This window comes from Oncorhynchus gorbuscha, linkage group LG03 (genome assembly GCF_021184085.1).
Source record: "Oncorhynchus gorbuscha isolate QuinsamMale2020 ecotype Even-year linkage group LG03, OgorEven_v1.0, whole genome shotgun sequence".
In the NCBI taxonomy this organism is placed as follows: domain Eukaryota; kingdom Metazoa; phylum Chordata; class Actinopteri; order Salmoniformes; family Salmonidae; genus Oncorhynchus; species Oncorhynchus gorbuscha.
In genome coordinates this window covers 29,785,323-29,806,622 of record NC_060175.1, presented here as the reverse complement: position 1 = coordinate 29,806,622, position 21,300 = coordinate 29,785,323, and the positions used below count along the sequence as shown (strand labels likewise).

General features: G+C 43.7%; 2 protein-coding genes across 5 annotated transcripts; one reads left to right on the top strand and one right to left on the bottom strand.

The window, feature by feature from the left end:
- Positions 1 to 1,500: 1,500 nt before the first annotated feature.
- LOC124031150 (cathepsin Z-like) lies at positions 1,501 to 14,205 on the top strand. Its single transcript, XM_046342103.1, has 6 exons — positions 1,501 to 1,674; positions 5,016 to 5,179; positions 5,945 to 6,124; positions 6,287 to 6,437; positions 12,149 to 12,314; positions 12,877 to 14,205. Exons 1-6 carry the CDS (start codon positions 1,559 to 1,561, stop codon positions 13,000 to 13,002), a joined length of 903 nt encoding a protein of 300 aa, XP_046198059.1. The 5' UTR covers positions 1,501 to 1,558; the 3' UTR covers positions 13,003 to 14,205.
- Positions 14,206 to 14,394: 189 nt separating this feature from the next.
- LOC124031166 (negative elongation factor D-like) lies at positions 14,395 to 20,039 on the bottom strand. 4 transcript variants are annotated; one of them, XR_006838083.1, is made up of 5 exons: positions 19,812 to 20,039; positions 19,308 to 19,609; positions 18,990 to 19,099; positions 14,872 to 15,001; positions 14,395 to 14,757 (listed from the first exon to the last, which is right to left on the bottom strand). XR_006838083.1 is itself a non-coding variant. In XM_046342104.1 (5 exons), exons 1-5 carry the CDS (start codon positions 19,826 to 19,828, stop codon positions 14,750 to 14,752), a joined length of 522 nt encoding a protein of 173 aa, XP_046198060.1. In that variant the 5' UTR covers positions 19,829 to 20,039; the 3' UTR covers positions 14,395 to 14,749. The 4 variants fall into 4 exon arrangements, 3 of the variants coding, with proteins under 3 accessions (XP_046198060.1, XP_046198062.1, XP_046198063.1); XM_046342104.1 differs by having other exon boundaries at positions 14,872 to 14,956; XM_046342106.1 differs by having other exon boundaries at positions 14,872 to 14,956; positions 19,308 to 19,606.
- Between the last annotated feature and the right edge of the window lie 1,261 nt (positions 20,040 to 21,300).

Below are 21,300 nucleotides of genomic sequence, written 5' to 3'. Positions count from 1 at the left end.
GAATTTGGCCTGCGGTGGTTTTATGTGCCCCCCCCAAGTCTTTTGAGCCCCAAAAAATAAAGTTTTTCATTTTGAATTTTCATTGTTGGACATAAGACTGTAATAACAGTGAATTTAAGTGTGCTCTCTCTAATTCTCTCTTTCTCTCTTACTTTCTCTCTCTCGGAGGACCTGAGCCCTAGGACCATGCCTCAGGACTACCTGACATGATGACTCCTTGCTGTCCCCAGTCCACCTGGCCGTGCTGCTGCTCCAGTTTCAACTGTTCTGCCTTATTATTATTGGACCATGCTGATCATTTATGAACATTTGAACATCTTGGCCATGTTCTGTTATAATCTCCACCCGGCACAGCCAGAAGAGGACTGGCCACCCCACATAGCCTGGTTCCTCTCTAGGTTTCTTCCTAGGTTTTGGCTTTTCTAGGGAGTTTTTCCTAGCCACCGTGCTTCTACACCTGCATTGCTTGCTGTTTGGGGTTTTAGGCTGGGTTTCTGTACAGCACTTTGAGATATCAGCTGATGTACGAAGGGCTTTATAAATACATTTGATTTGATTTGAATAACACCAGGAAATTAGTTCCAAGTGATATTAATTTAAGAAATCTGTTACAAGTGTTTCTACGGCATAATAGATACGTGATCGTAAACGTAAGCTAGCTTTGAAATGATTGTTTTAGTCAAACATCTGTTTTGGGCTTCTTGCGGTCAATTTGCAGTCTACAAGTTACTTGTAATTATGTTATGCCCCCCCGGCTCGATCTTGTTGATGATCACTGATGTAGAGAATCATTATTACATTTACATTTAAGTCATTTAGCAGACGCTCTTATCCAGAGCGACTTACACATTATACCATCTTAAGCCACTGTGAAATATATTTTCCATATCCCAAAATATTGTATTTTCAACTGTTTGAAGCTGGTGAACAAATTGAAAGTAAGAGAGACTGGAAAGCATAAAAATAACGCACAAACAACAGGTCTATTGCTTCTTAGACTTGCTTTCAATGAGAATGAAAGATTTGTAACTCACATATTTCTATGTGAATTTTGTCTGGTCGCCCAAAAAGTAACACATTGTAGCTTTAACTATGTTTTGAGGCTATCAATAGTGTTTGTTTACATTTTTTACACACATTGGAGTCAAACAAGCTTTTATGATTGGGTTTATCAATGGGTATATATCATTAAGTCTGCAAATGGACGTAGCAGCTAAAGATTCTTGCTTTGAAGGGCAGCAGTGGGTTCAGTTGGTTGGTTTATTCATTAATTAGAAGGTGCAACGTCTGTAAAACAAAATCAATTCAGCTTTTCCTGTTATACTGTATGTAGTGAGTCACTAATCATGGGATGAAATGTGCTATGTGGTTATGCACATAGGTCGAACTGCGCAGTGAGAATCATATCGTCCTGTCTGTAAAACTGGTAATCAATGACAGGGAAGTATAATACTTTTGACACAGTCTGCGCTGCGCCTGCGCCCTGTTCAGGTTGACCCTCGGGTGAAACCATACAAATAAAAGTTCCTAGGAAGTCATATGACTGATCTTTTCCAACATGGCTCGAGCACTGTTGTTGTTTGTGTTTATGTTGTCTGGTGTCTTTGCTGGACGCTACTTTAACGAGAAACAGCCATGCTATCGACCCAAGCTGACCAAGCACAATGGAGTCAGGTAACTTTAGCTGTCTTCTATCAGCTCATTTGATATGTTTGCTGTCTAAGTGCTTGCTCTCCAGCTAAAAATAGTAGCTAGAGTTGTTGCAACATGGTTCTAGTGATTTTGTTTCCAGTTGTATCAGGGTGTTTTCACACAGTCCTCTTTAAAATAACAGATCTCAGTTATTTAAAAAATGAAATCTGGGGTAAAAAGAAAAGAGCAAAATTCTTTGTATTCACGCTGCCCTTGCCGATGAATGAGGACTCAACTATTTTGCCAGTTCAATTCAGATATTTAGTGGCCCGAGTCATTGCATTCACATCACTATGTTTAGAAAGGAACCAAGATATTTTTCCAACATTCACTCAATGCACTCTGGGTTTTTGCGAAGTGCAGGACAAGCCATTCCATCAGACCTTGATGGAATGATGTACCTTGATACCTGCTTACATTTTGGAAGCTAATATATTGCATTTAATTAAGAGATGAGACTTAAAGGAACACATTTTTTTCCCACTTGCACTGACTTTAGTGATGAATACTTTGAGGGAAAATGTACTTGATACGATTGTGATGGCTTGTTGTTTCACGGTGCGATCTTAAGATGAACTCAGAAATTGTAAGTCGCTCTTGAAAAGAGCGTCTGCTAAATAACTAAAATGTATGAATGTTATGAGATACTATTAACATGTGAATATGATTGGTAACAGAATAAATGGCAGAAAATAACTCTATTAAATCATGCTGTAATTGAAGTGTACACCCGATGTAGGTTACTGCTCCTTTTAAGAGCTGTAATTGATTTTGTACACTATGTTGTGGTACTCCCTAAATATTTTGTCTCATCACACTAATCAAACCCACAATCGAATAAACAGCTTATGAAGCTCTCTTTGCAATATGTGATCTATAGGCTTTTCTCTGCATTATTGACAATCGCAAATGAAAAATCAAAAACAGCACACGTTTGTTGCGTGAACCTTTACATCATCTCCCCTTTGTGGCACCAATGTGAGGAGTTATGGCAGGGAAACGTTGCTGTAGCAGTCTCGTGCGGGAATAATGATAAGCGAACCTGGGGGACTTTGTATTCGCATTGCCGTAAGTGAACCGAACTCGGACCATCTCTCGAGTAAGTTTCGGGGGCTCTTTTGATGGGTTCCCTTGGAGTGTTCACACTGCACAAAAAAATCAGCGAACCGGGTTCCGAGTTCACAAAAGTTGTGTGAAAGAGACCGAGTGGGGCGGCAGGTAGTCTAGTGGTTAGACTGAACCGAAACCCTGAGCTGACGAGGTAAAAAAAAAAACTGTCGTTCTGCCACTGAACAAGGCAGTTAACCCACTGTTCCTAGGCTCATTGTAAATAAGAATTTGTTCTTAACTGACTTTTACATTACATTTACATTTAAGACTTGCCTAGTTAAAGTGTGAAAACACCTTCTGTCTAAAGATGGTCATTTATTTTGTACTTGCGCAACACTGTATAATTAGTCATTTTTGTGGTGTGTGTGTGTGTGTGTGTACACTCTGACAGCATACAATCACAGCCATCTCTCTGATATGGGAAGTACAGTGGCCAGCCAGCGCATGTCAGATGACTGAGTGCCAAAAGCTTGTTTCCGCATGGGTAGCGCCATTGAGGACTTTAACCATTTTTGAAGTAGTCAACTGGGATTTCCTGTGGGTTAAGGAAGGATCACATTATTCCATATGGGTCATCAGGAGGGATCAGTCAATTAATTATTTGTAAGCAAACAGTCCATAACTGCAGGTGGCAGGAAATCCCATCAACACCATTATCCCAGAAACCCTAGGCCACTTCAGTTTGCATACGGCCCAACAGATCCACAGATGATGCAATCTCTATTTCACACCAGACTGCCCTTTCCCACCTGGACAAAAGGAACACCTAAGTGAGAATGCTATTCATTGACTACAGCTCAGCGTTCAGCACCATAGTACCCTCAAAGTTTATCACTAAAGTAAGGACCCTGGTACTAAACACCTCCCTCTGCAACTGGATCCTGGACCTCATCACCAACAAACTATCATGGTCCGAACACACAAAGACCGTTGTGAAGAGGGCATGACAAAGTCTATTCCCCATCAGGAGATTTGACATGGGTCCTGAGATCCTCAAAAGGTTCTACAGCTGCACCATCGAGAGTATCTAGACTGGTTGCATCACTGCCTGGTATTGCAACTGTTCGGCCTCCGACCGCAAGGCACTACAGAGGGTAGTGCGAACGGCCCAGTACATCACTGGGAACAAGCTTCCTGCCATCCAGGACCTCAATACCAGGCGGTGTCAGAGGAAGGCCCTAAATTGCCAAAGACACCAGCCACCCTAGTCATAGACTGTTCTCTCTGCTAACGCACAGGCAAGCAGTACCGGAGCACCGTCTAGGTTCAAAACGCTTCTTAACAGCTTCTGCATATTCTGTACTCGATATCATTGGTCAGTAACTGAGTATGAGTTTATTGCATGTAATTCTTTCATACGTTTTAATAATGGTTCAAATGTTGCCAAGTTCCTGCAGGTTTCAGAATTGTCCCATAATGAAAATTAGCTGATTGGTAGGCTCCTACTTAACTTTCTTCTTTAAACAATATTCAAGTGCAGAATTTTTACCCCCTGTGATTTTGACTCAAGTGTTAATCAGTTTATTACAGAAAAGGCATATCATGGCTATCCAAAGTTTGAAATCAATGAAGCAATCAAAGCCGAGGGTGGAAACAAGGTAGCAAAGTTCTGACATGTCTGTGAGTGGAAGGAGATGACTGGGTCTCCAGTAGCATGGGCAGAAATAGTTTGGGACTTGACTTTTAAAGATTTTCATCCCATTTTGCTGTTGGGCGATCAAAATTCTGTCCTCTCCAAATATATAATTTGACAACTGCATGTCTACAGAAACATGCATGGCCCTTTCAACGGTAGTAGCTATTTGGCTTCTGAGTTTTGAAAGTATGATTGTGCTGTGGATGCTTTTGAGTGCTTGACCTTTGAATGGAGAGTCAGATATGCCAAGTTCGATCATGGGTGTATTCATTACACCTATTCTTTTTGTTTTTTTGGTTGCTAAACGTTTCTTAAACGAAAGCAAACTGCATGAAACTGGGAGGGATATACCTAAATTTGTCCAATTGATACTTGTTTTTCTTGCAACACATTTTGCAACTGTTTGGACTAATGATTACACCCCTGGTCAGGTTTTGAATTGTCCCGTCATGGTATGGGACCTTAAGTGCGCACTGCATTTTTGTTATCCGTCATGCTTGCTGAGACTGTTTTTAGCTGCTCTACATTAGAATTTTGTCTAGAGAACCTTGTACCCTGATGTCATGTCTTTCATCAGGACGTTGCCTAGACCCCACCAGTTCCTGAAACTCAATGAGCTCCCCAAGACGTGGGACTGGAGGAACATCAACGGCACCAACTACGTCAGCACCACTCGCAATCAGCACATCCCCCAATACTGTGGCTCCTGCTGGGCACACGGCAGCACCAGCGCCATGGCAGGTAGCTTAACCTCAAGTTCGCCTTTCCGCAGTCGTCCGACCTGTACAGCTCATAGAAATTAACAAACCATATACAATTTATTTGGTAGTTTTACAGACTCTCTTGCATCAGGAGGGAGCACCGTACAAAGGGACAAATGGATGATCAGATTGTGAAATTCTATTATTTGGCCACAGATGTCTCAAACCTCTGATTCACTATAAGTACAGTATTGCACATCTTGGTAATTCATCATCAAGATGGTCATAAAGATGATTTGTACCAAATTAAAGTCACTTGGAAACAATTTTATAACAAAGGTGGAGTAAACATTGTAATAATTGTTCAAACATGCATGTCTGTTAGGCATTTAACACATGACCCACTCCACTGACTCAAATTCAGGGTGGTATGGCAGGGAAGTGGTGAGGCAGTGAAGTGGTGGCAATGCCAACCTCTGAATGTGCTGACGTGCAGTTAAAGCTTCATGGTTTCCTGTAATTCAGGTTATGCTGTAAATCTTGTTCCTGTAAAGCATGTTTGTTGTAGAATGCAAAGTACAGTTCCTCCTTTGCTCATACAAGTAGTCCTTTGTCCTTTTATCATAACAATACCATGACTTCAGAGTTCTAGAGTAGTCCTTTGTCCTTTTATCATAACAATACCATGACTTCAGAGTTCTAGAGTAGTCCTTCCTAAGTTTGACCTTTGAACATCTAAGAGCAGATTCTGTCACCTGTACTGAATTAATGGACTGGTTGTTGGTGGTTTGCTCTCCTTTGTCAGATCGCATCAACATCAAGCGAAAGGGAGCCTGGCCCTCTGCTTATCTTTCAGTCCAGAATGTGGTGGACTGTGGTGAGGCCGGCTCCTGTCATGGAGGGGATCACTCTGGGGTGTGGGAGTACGCCAACAAACACGGCATCCCTGACGAGACCTGCAACAACTACCAGGCCAAGGACCAGAGTAGGGCCTCAAGAACTCCTAGCTGAACATAATTTTTTCTTGGTTGTACATTACATTTTTTTTCCCGTGACTTGATCACAAGAATTTCTGTCACATCAAATTAAGATTCTGTTAATTTACAATTTCTCAGGCTTAAAATGTTCTCCATATTGTGTCTTGCAGAGTGCAAACCATTCAATCAGTGTGGAACCTGCACAACTTTCGGGGTCTGTAACATCATCCAGAACTATACCCTGTGGAAGGTCGGAGACTTCGGCGCCATCAGTGGGAGGGAGAAGATGATGGCTGAGATCTACGCTGGAGGACCTATAAGGTTAGGAACTGGACCTGGTCAACATGGGCTGTGTCTCAAATGCAGGGGTGCAACTTTCACGTTCTGAAATTGCAATTTTGTCCCCTCCCCAGTTTTATCAATGCACTGTGATACAAAAATCGGCATGTGTGCTTTAGGACCATAGGGATGCCTCAGTGGTTGGGTAGGCTGTTTGGAGCCATATCGATTTCAGCCATATCGATTTTAGGGCTGGTCTCCGACACCACAGAGTGTGCAGACAGGCAGTGTGAAGACAAAGCTTCTGACCAGCACAGGGGTGCTGTCTACAGCTGCTGTCTCTTTGTTGTGCTTTTTCTCAGTTGTCAGAGCAGAAACTGGCAGCTCTTTATTTTACTGATGTAGCTGTCAAGGTAACTGCTGTTTGACTTAATAGAAAAAAGTATTTATTCCCAGTTCTGAGCTAGTAGTGTAACTGAAATGTAACGTCAGCTAATGTTTCATCTCGACTGAAATTCTGTTTGAAGAGAAACAAAGTAGCTAGCTAGTAGACCACAACGAGTTCAACTCTAGCGATCTATGAGATAGATCCTGCTAATAGCTGCTGTGTGTATGGAAATGTCCCTTGTGTCCCGTTTCAAGAGGTAAATTAACTTGGCAAATTTTTGTCAGTTGACGCACCATTAGAGCTAGCCAACTAGTTCACTCACTTGATGTACTTTAAAAAAAAGTAGACCTGAATAAAATCATGAAACCAGCAACCAAATGATTTAAGACCGATATTCTGCAGTTTTTTTTTTACAGCGCAATGTGAGTTTTTATTAGTCAGTATAGCAATGTAATGTTATTGATTTGTCAGATCCCCTACTTTTCACACTGATACAGTATAAACAGCTCTGCAGACTAAACTGTCATGGTACACAACACAATATTTTTATTTGATTTAACTAGGCAAGTCAGTTAAGAACAAATTCTTATTTTCAATGACGGCCTAGGAACAGTGGGTTAACTGCCTGTTCAGGGGCAGAACGACAGATTTGTACCTTGTCAGCTCAGGGGTTTGAACTTGCAACCTTCCGGTAACTAGTCCAACGCTCTAACCACTAGGCTACCCATGGCCAATGTGATTTATAGAGTATTTATCAGGATATTTTCTTACTTGCAGGCTGCAATGTTTATGCTTTATGTAGGTTATTAAATAGCTAGCAATGGAAATAAGTTACTTTTAGATTTGTATATTTCTCATTTAGATTGAATGTAGATTAACCATAGACAAGGATTTTGTGATGTAAAGATTATGAATGAAAATGTGCATATGAAAATCATGATTGGTAGAAATTGTCAAATTGGCACTCAGAATGGAAAATGTTGCTGACCGCTGGTGTAGCTCATTACCTACAACTTCAGGCCAGCAGCGGGAGGAGGGGGTTCGGGTTTTTTCCTTCTGGTTAGGCTCTCTGGCTCCTTGAGTCATTTATTTAAACAGCGTGTTTCAAACATATAGGGTGTGTCTCTATATAGGCCAATGGAGAAATATAAACTTTACAGAAAAGACTACTCTTAGTGCCCCCCCCCCCACTTCTATAACCAAAGTTACACTATGTAGGGAATGGGGTGCCACATGAATTTGTAACCACGGGCACCCTCATGGATATCATCCTGACCAACTTGTCCTCTAAATACATCTCTGCTGTCTTCAACCAGGATCTCAGCGATCACTGCCTCGTTGCCTGCGTCCGTAATGGGTCTACAGTCAGGCGACCACCCCTCATCACTGTCAAACGCTCCCTAAAACACCCCAGACTTGACTGCCCTTGACCAGCACAAAACATCCTGTGGCGTACTGCACTAGCATTGAATAGCCCCTGCGATATGCAACTTTTCAGTTAGGAAAGCTAAGGTTAGCTTTTACAACCAGGAATCTTGCAACACTAATTCCAAAAAATTTCGGGACACTGTAAACTCCATGGAGAATAAGAGCACCTCCTCCCAGCTGCCCACTGCACTGAGGCTCGGAAACCCTGTCACCACCGATAAATCTACTCTAGATCATTTCAATAAGCATTTTTCTACAGCTGGCCATGCATTCCACCTGCCTACCCCTACCCCGGCCAACAGCTCTGCACCCCCCCCCCCCCCTTCTCGAAAATCTCTCCGTCGCAAATGTTGCAACCCCTGTTACTAGCCTGTTGAACCTCTGTTTCGTATTGTCTGAGATCCCCAAAGATTGGAAAGCTGCCGTGGTCATCCCCCTTATCAAAGGGGGGAGACTCTCTAGACCCAAACTGTTACAGACCTATATCCATCCTGCCCTTCCTTTCTAAAGTCTTCGAAAGCCAAGTTAACAAACAGATCACCGACCATTTCGAGTCCCACCATACCTTCTCCACTATGCAATCTGGTTTCTGAGCTGGTCATGGGTGCACCTCAGCCACGCTCAAGGTCCTAAACAATATCATAACCACCATCGATAAGAGACAATACTGTGCAGCGTATTCATCGACAAGGCTAAGACTTTCGACCTTGGTTTCACAAATGACTGCCTCGCCTTGTTCAACAACTACTAATGAGTTCAGTGTGTCAAATCGGAGGGCCTGTTGTCCGGACTTCTGACAGTCTTTATGGGGGTGCCACAAGGTTCAATTCTCGGGCTGACTCTCTTCTCTGTATACATCAATGATGTTGCTCTTGCTGCTGGTGATTCTCTGATCCACCTCTATGCAGACGACACCATTCTGTATACTTCTGGCCCTTCTTTGGACACTGTGTTAACTAACCTCCAGACGCTTCAAAGCCATACAACTCTCCTTATGTGGCCTCCAACTGCTCTTAAATGCAAGCAAAACTAAATGCACGCTCTTCAACCGATCTCTCTCTGCCCGCCCGTCCATTATCACTACTCAGGACGGTTCCGACTTAGAATATGTGGACAACTACAAACCTAGGTGTCTGGCTAGACTGTAAATTCTCCTTCCAGACTCACATTAAGCATCTCTAATCCAAAATTAAATCTAGAATCTGCTTCCTATTTCGCAACAAAGCCTCCTTCACACATGTTGCCAAACATACCCACATAAGACTGAAAATCCTACCGATCCTTGACTTCGGCTATGTCATTTACAAAATAGCCTCCAACACTCAGACTATCCAATTTGCTATCACAGTGGCTTCCGTTTTGTCGCCAAAGCCCCTTATACTACCCACCACTACGACCTGTATGCTCTCGTTGGCTGGCCCTCGCTACATATTTCTTGCCAAACCCACTGGCTCCAGGTCCTCTTAAGTCTTTGCTAGGTAAAGCCCCACCTCCTCAGCTCACTGGTCACCATAGCAACTCTAACCCGTAGCACTGCTGCCAATGACTGGAACGAATTGCAAGAATCACTGAAGCTGGAGACATATCTCCCTCTCTAACTTTAAGCATCAGCTGTCAGAGCAGCTTACCGATCACTGTACCTGTACACAGCCCATCGGTAAATGGCACCCCCAACTACCTCATCCCCATATTATTTGTTTTGCTCTTTTGCACCCCAGTATCTCTACTTGCACATCTATCACTCCAGTGTTAATGCTAACTTGTAATTATTTTGCCTCTGTGGCCTATTTATTCCTTTTACCTCCCTAATCTTACTACATTTGCACACACTACATTTGCACACACTGTACGTAGATTTTTATTTTGTTATTGACTGTACGTTTGTTTGTTTAACTCTTGTTTTTGTCGCACTGCTTTGCTTTATCTTGGCCAGGTCGCAGTTGTAAATGAGAACTTGTTCTCAACTGGCCTCCCTGGTTAAATCTTCCTAGGTTTTGGCCTTTCTAGGGAGTTTTTCCTAGCCACCGTGCTTCTACACCTGCATTGTTTGCTGTTTGGGGTTTTAGGCTGGGTTTCTGTACAGCACTTTGAGATATCAGCTGATGTACGAAGGGCTATATAAATAAATTTGATTTGATGTGAAATTTGTAACTGGACTGGGTTAACATGGTGACTGCTTCCCTTCTCATGAGCTCCCACCTAACCGTGACTGTGTATGGATTCGCACAAGATGTAAAGCCAAGTCACAATCAAATAGGCACATATCTGATATGAAACAGGGTTTGTATTTGTACTATTTTCTACCTTGTAGACATCAAAACTATGAAATAACACATGGAATCATGTAGTAACCAAAAAAGTGTTAAACAAATCTAACTATATTTTAGATTCTTCAAAGTAGCCACCCATTGCCTTGACAGCTTTGCACATTCTTGGCATTCTCTCAACCAGCTTCACCTAGAATGCTTTTCCAACAGTCTTGAAGGAGTTCCCATATGCTGAGCACTTGTTGACTGCTTTTCCTTCACTCGGCGGTCCAACTCATCTCAATTGGGTTGAGGTTGGGTGATTGTGGAGGCCAGGTTCTGATGCAGTACTCATCACTCTCCTTGGTCAAATAGCCCTTACACAGCCTGGAGGTGCGTTGTGTCATTGTCCTGTTGAAAAACAAATGATAGTCCCACTAAGCGCAAACCATATGGGTTTATCGCTACAGAATGCTGTGGTAACCATGCTGGTTAAGTGTGCCTTGAATTCTAAATAAATCACTGACATTGTCACCAGCAAAGCACCATCACACCACCTCCATGCTTCATGGTGGGAACCACACATGCGGAGATCATCTGGTTACGCAGTCTTACAAAGGCATGGCGGTTGGAACCAAAGATCTCAAATTTGGACTCAGACCAAAGGATTGATTTCCACCAGTCTAATGTCCTTTGCTCATGTTTCTTGGCCCAATCCAGTGTCTTCTTATTGTGTCCTTTTTAGTAGTGGTTTCTTTGCAGAAATTTGACCATGAGGCCTGATTGACGCATTCTCCTCTGAACTGTTGATGTGTCTTACTTGAGTGCTGTGAAGCATTTATTTGGGCTGCAATTTCTGAGGCTGGTAACTCTCTAATGAACTTATCCTCTGCAGCAGATGCAACTCTGGGTCTTCCTTTCCTGTGGCGGTCCTCATGAGAGCCAGTTTCTTCATAGCGTTTAATCGTTTTTGCGACTGCACTTGAAGAAGAAACTCGAAGTTCATAATTTTCCAGATTGACTGACCTTAATGTTTTAAAGTAATGGACTGTAATTTTCTCTTTGTATATTTGAGCTGTTCTTGACATAATATGGACTTGGTCTTTTACCAAATAGCCCTATCTTCTGTAAACTACCCCAACCTTGTCACAACCCAACTGATTGGTTCAAATGCATGAAGGAGGAAAGAAATTCCACAAATGAACTTTTAACAAGGCACACTTGTTAATTGAAATGCATTACAGAATGACTGCCTCATGAAGCTGGGTGAGAGAATGCTAAGAGTGTGCAAAGCTGTCAAGGCAAAGAGTGGCTACTTATATTTTCTATTTTTGAAGAATCTATTTTGATGAACACTTTTGGTTACTACTTGGTGCCATTTCATAGTTTTGACATCTTCACTATTATTCTACAATGTAGAAAATAGTAAAGAAAAGAGAACCATGGAATTAATAACTTTTTAGGTGTTTCCAAACCTTTGACTGATTCTGTACTTCGAGTCAGCTGAACTCGTGGAGACCGTTTGTGTCTCTGTGTGTAGTTTGAAGGAAGTTGTTAACTAGTATTACCCATAGACTTCCAATCTGCTAGTCCATTCTGTTTCCTTTCACGTCCTTGCAAAAACATAAACAAAAAAGTGCTGACTAATTAGTTTCGCTTTAACTAAAGTTTTTGTTTTCTGTCCTTGGTAGCTGTGGAATCATGGCCACTGACAAGTTGGACGCCTACACTGGAGGCCTGTACTCTGAGTACATTGAGGAGCCCTTCATCAACCACATTGTATCTGTTGCCGGCTGGGGCATGGATGAGAACGGTGTGGAATTCTGGATCGTCCGCAACTCGTGGGGAGAGCCATGGGTAAAATTTGTACATTTTAGTCATTTAGCAGACGCTGTAATCCATAGGGATTTTTATTTTTTATAAATATATTTTTTAAATATTTCATTTTATATACAGTTGGTTCGTTCATTTTAAGGTAGCTAGGTGATATGACCACAGATCAAGTAGCTATCCACAAAGTCAGGGCTAAGACAAGTGAGTGCTGGTAAAAGTCTAGGATGTTTACATTTTTTTTATGGGGGGTTGGTGGGGCTATGAGGTTAATTAAGATGCATGGTGAAGAGGTAGGTTTTTTTTCCGGAAGATGGAAGTTATGGGGAAGCTTGTTCCATCCTCATTGAATGAACACTATGCATGCTATATTCGAGCTGGTAGTCTGTTGTGATCTTTCATGACACTAGCTGCAGCAGAGAGTTTAAAACCTCATGCTCTACTGTAGATTTACCAATCCCAGCCTTTAGCCGTTCCTGTAGTTTATTAACTTGACTATTACATAAACTTCACTTTCTATTGTTCATGTGTGTTCTAGCATCTTTATCTAGCTGAAACGCCAAATTGAGTAAATGTGTTTTCTTGCCAGGGTGAGAAGGGCTGGCTGAGGATCGTGACCAGTGCCTACAAGGGAGGAAGTGGCAGTCAGTACAACCTGGCATTGGAGGAAGACTGCATGTATGGAGATCCCATCGTGCCCAAGACCTACATGTAGACAACAGGGAGTGGGACCAACCAAGGTTTCTTCTAAAGACCTGGGGCCTCCATCAACCGTTGCGTAAATTTCACACTAAATATCTGTCCTCATCAAAACAGAGATTTTATGAATCAGACCTGTCGTAAAACTGCACGCGTGAACGAGTGTGAAAACTCTGCCTGAAATGCCCTCATTCACCTTTTTATGGTGACAATAATGCCCTTTATTTGCTGTATAAATTGGAACTATTGGAATTAGGCCACAGTTTCTAAAAGAAAGTACAAATTTGATCAAATGTTTTGAGGTGTTGACAGAATCTTAATATTTTGCAGAGGACAGTTTCTGAAAGGGAAAAAAAGTGTCACATTTGTGTGGACCTGTCAGTAGAACGTTTGAATTCAATGTTTTGCATACACTTTCCCCCACAACCTAAATATGCTGAACTTCCTGTGAAATCTGAAACATTGTCTAGTCTACTCTCAAACATTTTAATTTATGGTAAGCTACTGACAGTTCCAGGCTTTTACATTGAAGTATATCTTATAAACTGAGCTGCCTATGGGATTGCATGTGCTATATATTTACTAGGCCCATTTTAAATGAGATGGTAATTTGTTGTATGACTAGCATCCAGAAAAGGTGAGGAATTTATTCTGCAATGGTTATGAAAATAATTTCCTAACTATTTAAGATCCCAAAAAATGAAATGTGTACCTATACATTTTTGCTCTTCTTCTAACAGCAAATGGTTGCATTTATTTTTAAATAAGCGTGTCATCCACCATTTGCACAAAATACCAACTTGCCTGCTTAGAATACCAGACTTCAACCACTACAAAATGTGTGTTTGCATGGAGGTAAGCACATTTTCAGTTTTTATGAATGCCAACTTTTGCATGTAGGCAGCATTTATAAATGAGGCCCCTGAAGCTGTTACAAAGAATAGGCAGCATTGTATATCTATAGTTTTCTTTGACAATTTCAGGCTACTTCCACATTGTAACCATGGTAAAATCAGGAAGAGGGAAGTTATTTAAAAAAAATGTTGCCTTGATGTGCTTTCAGATCTTTTTCTTATACAAAATGTTACTGAACAAGTCATTATGTACTTTGTCTTTTGAACAAGTACAAGTGCTGATATTAGGTGCAATTTAGCTTAAGCTCAAAAGGCTAGGAATAATTAATTGTGGCTGTAAATGTTAAAGCTTTGATCAATTCTGATGCCACTTGTCTTTTGTTGTATGCACATTTTACTGAATGATTTCAGTATTCTGAAAGCAAGGCCAGGATTCAAACAAATGGACTGACATCTCACTGCACTTAGCTTAAAGGTAATTTATGCTTGTCGTCATGACGGTTTCCACAGTTCAATTTGTTTGAATCCAGGCCTGTTACAGAAAATTGTTTTAATAGTTAACAGTCAGTCATACATACATATTAACAGACCTAAACTTTAGCTCATACTAATGGAAACTACAGTGAAATGAATGGAGATGCACGAGTTCTCCACATACCTCCAGAGACGCAATAATAAACATCCTAATTCTGAGTCATGTGTTTACACCACATTTGAAAATAAAAAGTTGCAGGTGAAAGTTTACACCCAAGTGGTCAGCCTCAAAATCGGCAATGTTCCAGTCCTCGTTCAGCAGAACACATCCAGGGATTGGCTCATAACCAAAAGGTCCTGGTCTTCCCGCTACATCCTCAGTCAAGTTAAACCAAACCATTGTCATTCTCAGTTCATCATGATGAAGTTGGATTTTCAGTGGGCTGAAACGGAGCAAAATGATCAAATATAATTAAGATTCTATAACTGAGCAAAAGGAAAATATTAAACCATGTAGACACTTTTGGGCCATGAAAAAGATGGTATAAGAGATTGACCTATAAACTCCGCAACAGGGTCATGTTCTCCTTCTGTCCGAATGGTTCCAGCGACGCTGTCGTTCTCCAGGATGGGCAGGAACAGCTGGACAAAGTCCGAAGTGTATGGTGAGGCAATCAAATCCTACACCTGATAAGGCAAACACTATCAATATTTTACTACTATCCAACCAATTCAGTTTAGAGCATAACTTCAGTAGACTGCCTTTTCCACAAAGCTGCTGTTACCCCACTCTTCCACCAAGGCACCTGCAAATTCCCAGACATTTCTGGGGGGATTGGCCCTAGCCCTCACCCTCCGATCCCAGACTTACTCAATGGGATTCAGATCCGGGCTCTTCGTTGGCCATGGCAGAACACTGCCATTCCTGTCTTGCAGGAAATCACACACAGAACGATAGCCTCTGGAACTGCCGATCTGCAGCCAACAAGGCAGAGTTCATCTCAGCCTATGCCTCCCTCCAGTCCCTCGACTTCTTGGCACTGACAGAAACATGGATCACCACAGATAACACTGCTACTCCTACTGCTCTCTCTTCGTCCGCCCACGTGTTCTCGCACACCCCGAGAGCTTCTGGTCAGCGGGGTGGTGGCATAGGGATCCTTATCTCTCCCATGTGGTCATTCTCTCTTTCTCCCCTTACCCATCTGTCTATCGCCTCCTTTGAATTTCATGCTGTCACAGTTACCAGCCCTTTCAAGCTTAACATCCTTATCATTTATCGCCCTCCAGGTCCCCTCGGAGAGTTCATCAATGAGCTTGATGCCTTGATAAGCTCCTTTCCTGAGGACGGCTCACCTCTCACAGTTCTGGGCGACTTTAACCTCCCCACGTCTACCTTTGACTCATTCCTCTCTGCCTCCTTCTTTCCACTCCTCTCCTCTTTTGACCTCACCCTCTCACCTTCCCCCTACTCACAAGGCAGGCAATACGCTCGACCTCATCTTTACTAGATGCTGTTCTTCCACTAACCTCATTGCAACTCCCCTCCAAGTCTCCGACCACTACCTTGTATCCTTTTCCCTCTCGCTCTCATCTAACACTTCCCACACTGCCCCTACTCGGATGGTATCGCGCCGTCCCAACCTTCGCTCTCTCTCCCCCGCTACTCTCTCCTCTTCCATCCTATCATCTCTTCCCTCTGCTCAAACCTTCTCCAACCTATCTCCTGATTCTGCCTCCTCAACCCTCCTCTCCTCCCTTTCTGCATCCTTTGACTCTCTATGTCCCCTATCTTCCAGGCCGGCTCGGCCCTCCCCTCCCGCTCCGTGGCTTGACGACTCAATGCGAGCTCACAGAACAGGGCTCCGGAAGGCCGAGCGGAAATGGAGGAAAACTCGCCTCCCTGCGGACCTGGCATCCTTTCACTCCCTCCTCTCTACATTTTCCTCCTCTGTCTCTGCTGCTAAAGCCACTTTCTACCACTCTAAATTCCAAGCATCTGCCTCTAACCCTAGGAAGCTCTTTGCCACATTCTCCTCCCTCCTGAATCCTCCTCCCCCTCCCCCCCTCCTCCCTCTCTGCAGATGACTTCGTCAACCATTTTGAAAAGAAGATCGACGACATCCGATCCTCGTTTGCTAAGTCAAACAACACCGCTGGTTCTGCTCACACTGCCCTACCCTGTGCTCTGACCTCTTTCTCCCCTCTCTCTCCAGATGAAATCTCGCGTCTTGTGACGGCCGGCCGCCCAACAACCTGCCCGCTCGACCCTATCCCCTCCTCTCTTCTCCAGACCATTTCCGGAGACCTTCTCCCTTACCTCACCTCGCTCATCAACTTATCCCTGACCGCTGGCTACGTCCCTTCCGTCTTCAAGAGAGCGAGAGTTGCACCCCTTCTGAAAAAACCTACACTCGATCCCTCCGATGTCAACAACTACAGACCAGTATCCCTTCTTTCTTTTCTCTCCAAAACTCTTGAACGTGCCGTCCTTGGTCAGCTCTCCCGCTATCTCTCTCAGAATGACCTTCTTGATCCAAATCAGTCAGGTTTCAAGACTAGTCATTCAACTGAGACTGCTCTTCTCTGTATCACGGAGGCGCTCCGCACCGCTAAAGCTAACTCTCTCTCCTCTGCTCTCATCCTTCTAGACCTATCGGCTGCCTTCGATACTGTGAACCATCAGATCCTCCTCTCCACCCTCTCCGAGTTGGGCATCTCCGGCGCGGCCCACGCTTGGATTGCGTCCTACCTGACAGGTCGCTCCTACCAGGTGGCGTGGCGAGAATCTGTCTCCTCACCACGCGCTCTCACCACTGGTGTCCCCCAGGGCTCTGTTCTAGGCCCTCTCCTATTCTCGCTATACACCAAGTCACTTGGCTCTGTCATAACCTCACATGGTCTCTCCTATCATTGCTATGCAGACGACACACAATTAATCTTCTCCTTCCCCCTTCTGATGACCAGGTGGCGAATCGCATCTCTGCATGTCTGGCAGACATATCAGTGTGGATGACGGATCACCACCTCAAGCTGAACTTCGGCAAGACGGAGCTGCTCTTCCTCCCGGGGAAGGACTGCCCGTTCCATGATCTCGCCATCACGGTTGACAACTCCATTGTGTCCTCCTCCCAGAGCGCTAAGAACCTTGGCGTGATCCTGGACAACAAACTGTCGTTCTCAACTAACATCAAGGCGGTGGCCCGTTCCTGTAGGTTCATGCTCTACAACATCCGCAGAGTACGACCCTGCCTCACACAGGAAGCGGCGCAGGTCCTAATCCAGGCACTTGTCATCTCCCGTCTGGATTACTGCAACTCGCTGTTGGCTGGGCTCCCTGCCTGTGCCATTAAACCCCTACAACTCATCCAGAACGCCGCAGCCCGTCTAGTGTTCAACCTTCCCAAGTTCTCTCACGTCACCCCGCTCCTCCGCTCTCTCCACTGGCTTCCAGTTGAAGCTCGCATCCGCTACAAGACCATGGTGCTTGCCTACGGAGCTGTGAGGGGAACGGCACCTCAGTACCTCCAGGCTCTGATCAGGCCCTACACCCAAATAAGGGCACTGCGTTCATCCACCTCTGGCCTGCTCGCCTCCCTACCACTGAGGAAGTACAGTTCCCGCTCAGCTCAGTCAAAACTGTTCGCTGCTCTGGCTCCCCAATGGTGGAACAAACTCCCTCATGACGCCAGGACAGCGGAGTCAATCACCACCTTCCGGAGACACCTGAAACCCCACCTCTTTAAGGAATACCTAGGATAGGATAAAGTAATCCTTCTCACCCCCTCCCCCCTTAAAATATTTAGATGCACTATTGTAAAGTGGTTGTTCCACTGGATGTCATAAGGTGAATGCACCAATTTGTAAGTCGCTCTGGATAAGAGCGTCTGCTAAATGACTTAAATGTAAATGTAAATGTAACGAGCAGTATGGCTGGTGACATTGTCATGCTGGAGGGTCATGTCAGGATGACCTGGTGTAACTCGGGCAGTTGTTGTTGCCATCCTGTACCTGTCCCACAGGTGTGATGTTCAGATGTACCGATCCTGTGCAGGTGGTCTGCCACTGTCCGTCCTGTCTCACAGTATGGACATTGCAATTTATTTCCCTTTATTTCCCTCTGCAGTCCTCATGCCTCCTTGCAGCATGCCTCAGGCACGTTCACGCAGATGAGCAGGGACCCTGGGCATCTTTTGGTGTTTTTCTGAGTCAGTAGAAAGGCCTCTTTAGTGTCCTAAGTTTTCATAACTGTGACCTTAATTGCCTACTGTCTGTAAGCTGTTAGTGTCTTAACGACCGTTCCACAGGTGCATGTTCATTTATTTTTTTATGGTTCCTTGGACAAGTATCGGAAACAGTGTTTAAACCCTTTACAATGAAGATCCGTGAAGTTTTTTGGATTTTTACAAATTATCTTTGAAAGACAGGGTCCTGAAAAATGGACGTTTATATACACTGCATACTATAGGGTTTCTACTATACTCTGAGGGAAACACATTACATGCAAGAACAGAGAATTTAAAAAAGGTATATGATTAATCAAGTTTTTTTTCTAGGAGAGGAAATAAGAGTGAAAAAAACCAGCAAGCAAGCAGGTGTGCACCAGTTTTGAGCTATCATTCAGATCACAGCAAAGCATGGGTGGTTTGTCTTTCACTGGCGACTGATATCTTACCTCTCCCTCCACGGTAAAGATGGAGTCAGCCTTCTGGGGGTCAAAGTGCTTGGTCAGCAGACTCTTCAAGTGATTCTCTACCCGTTCCTGCACCTGAGCTGGATCTACACCTGCAATACACAGTCTGAAAAATCATACATTCCACTATGTGTCTCAAACAGTGTGAGAGGAACAAACAAAACACATTTTCAGTGTATGTGGAGTCCAGGGTTTTGTCCCAAATGGCACACTATTCCCCATGCAGTACATTACTGGTCAAAAGTAGTACACTGCATAGGGGAAAGGGTGCCATTTGCAGCCCAGTCCATTGTTGTTTACCCATCTGGAAGAGCCACTCTGCCAGCAGGTTGACAGTCTGGGCCACAGCGGAGTAGTTCTCTGACAGGAGCTGGATGACGCGTTCAGGGGAGCCACCAGCCTGAAAATATCTCAGAAGCCTCTGCAGGAAATGGTTTAACTCTTCACACACTAACGTTACTAGGCAGGCACACGCGATAGTGTGTTTACGTTTTAAGGGTGTTGAATACAGCAGGCTCCATGATGTAATCTCTGCTGGAGAACTTCTGTAGGCAGTCCTCCTGAACTTTCCCATCATTCTCCCCTTCAACATAGTCGTCCTGCTATATGAAAGTCACATCATTTCAGCCAAGGAAAGAACATTGAAGCTATCGCCATATAAATTCGCGATTTGGCTCTGTCAAACAATGAATCAACAGCCTGCAACAATGTAGATACAATATATATTTTTAGCTACATTGCCATTACTAGCGACATTGTACATTCACTAGCTGGCTACATACAGTAGCTAAAGATTGTGCTTACATTGCCATCCGGACCATCCCAGTCTCCAATATTCCTCTCGTAATATTCCTCGTCCATGATGAGAGAGTGAGTAGGGTTTATAATGTGAAGCACACGGCGAGTTATAATAAACCAGGCCTAGCTAATACTTTAGAAAACAATACAGTGTGTTTTCAAAACAATTGGATAACCTTTGCCTAAACTAACTTGCTAGTAAAAGAAATCTCAATCAGATATCTGAAGGTCCATAGTTACATGCGCCCATTGCGCCGCCTTGTGGCTTGGCAGAATAAATGCGTGTTTCCTGCTGTAGTGCAGACAGACAAACGAGAAATACAAACAAATATAGATTCATTCCAGTTGATTTGCTCTCGAAAACAATGGACATATTGTGGTGCGCCTTTTTTAACTGAAGATGCACGACTGTGGGGTAAAAAGGATATGGAACTGTTTTGATAACCGGTGTGAGGATTTGATAGAAGAAAACAAAATGGTGGAAAATAGAGCATTGGGGAAATACATCTCCCATCTTCACTCATCAGTGGTTAAAGAAAAGATGAGGACTTGGAATTACACTGAACACAAATATAAACGCAACATGTAAAGTGTTGATCCCATGTTTCATGAGCTGACATAAGATTCCACACATTTTCCATATGCACAAAAAGCTTATAAATTGTATTACATCCCTGTTAGTGAGCATCTCTTTGGCAAAATAATCCATCCACCAGACAGGTGTGGCATATCAAGAAACTCATTAAACAGCATGATCATTACACAGGGACACCTTGTTTGGGACAATAAAAGTTCACAGTTGTCGCAAGACAATGCCACAGATGTCTCAAGTTGAGGGAGTGTGCAATTGGCATACTGACTGCAGGAATGTCCACCAGAGCTGTTGCCAGTGAATTGAATGTTAATTTATCTACCACAAGCCACCTCCAATGTAGTTTTAGAGAATTTGGCAATATGTCCAACCGGCCTCACAACCGTAGACCACGTGTAACCAAGCCAGCCCAGGACCTTCACATCCAGCTTCTTCACCTGCATGATTGTCTGAGACCAGCCAACCAGACAGCCGATGAAACTGGGTTTGCACAACCAAATCAATTCTGCACAACCTGTCAAACTGTCTCAGGGAAGCGCATCTGCATGCTCGCCGTCCTCACCAGGGACTTGACCTAACTGCAGTTCGGTGTCATCTTCAGTGGGCAAATGCTCACCTTCGATGGCCACTGGCGAAGTCTGCTCTTCACAAATTAATCCTGGTTTCATATGTACTGGTCACATGGTAGACAGCGTGTATGGCACGTGTGGGTGAACATTTTGGTGGTGTCAACGTTATGAACAGAGTGCCCATGGTGGGGTTATGGTATGGGCAGACAAACTAGACACAATGAACACAATTGCATTTTGTCGATGGCAATTTCAATGCACAGAGATACCGTGATGAGCTCCTGAGGGCCCATTGTTGATGGCGGCGGCTGAATGGCACGACACATTTCAGGAT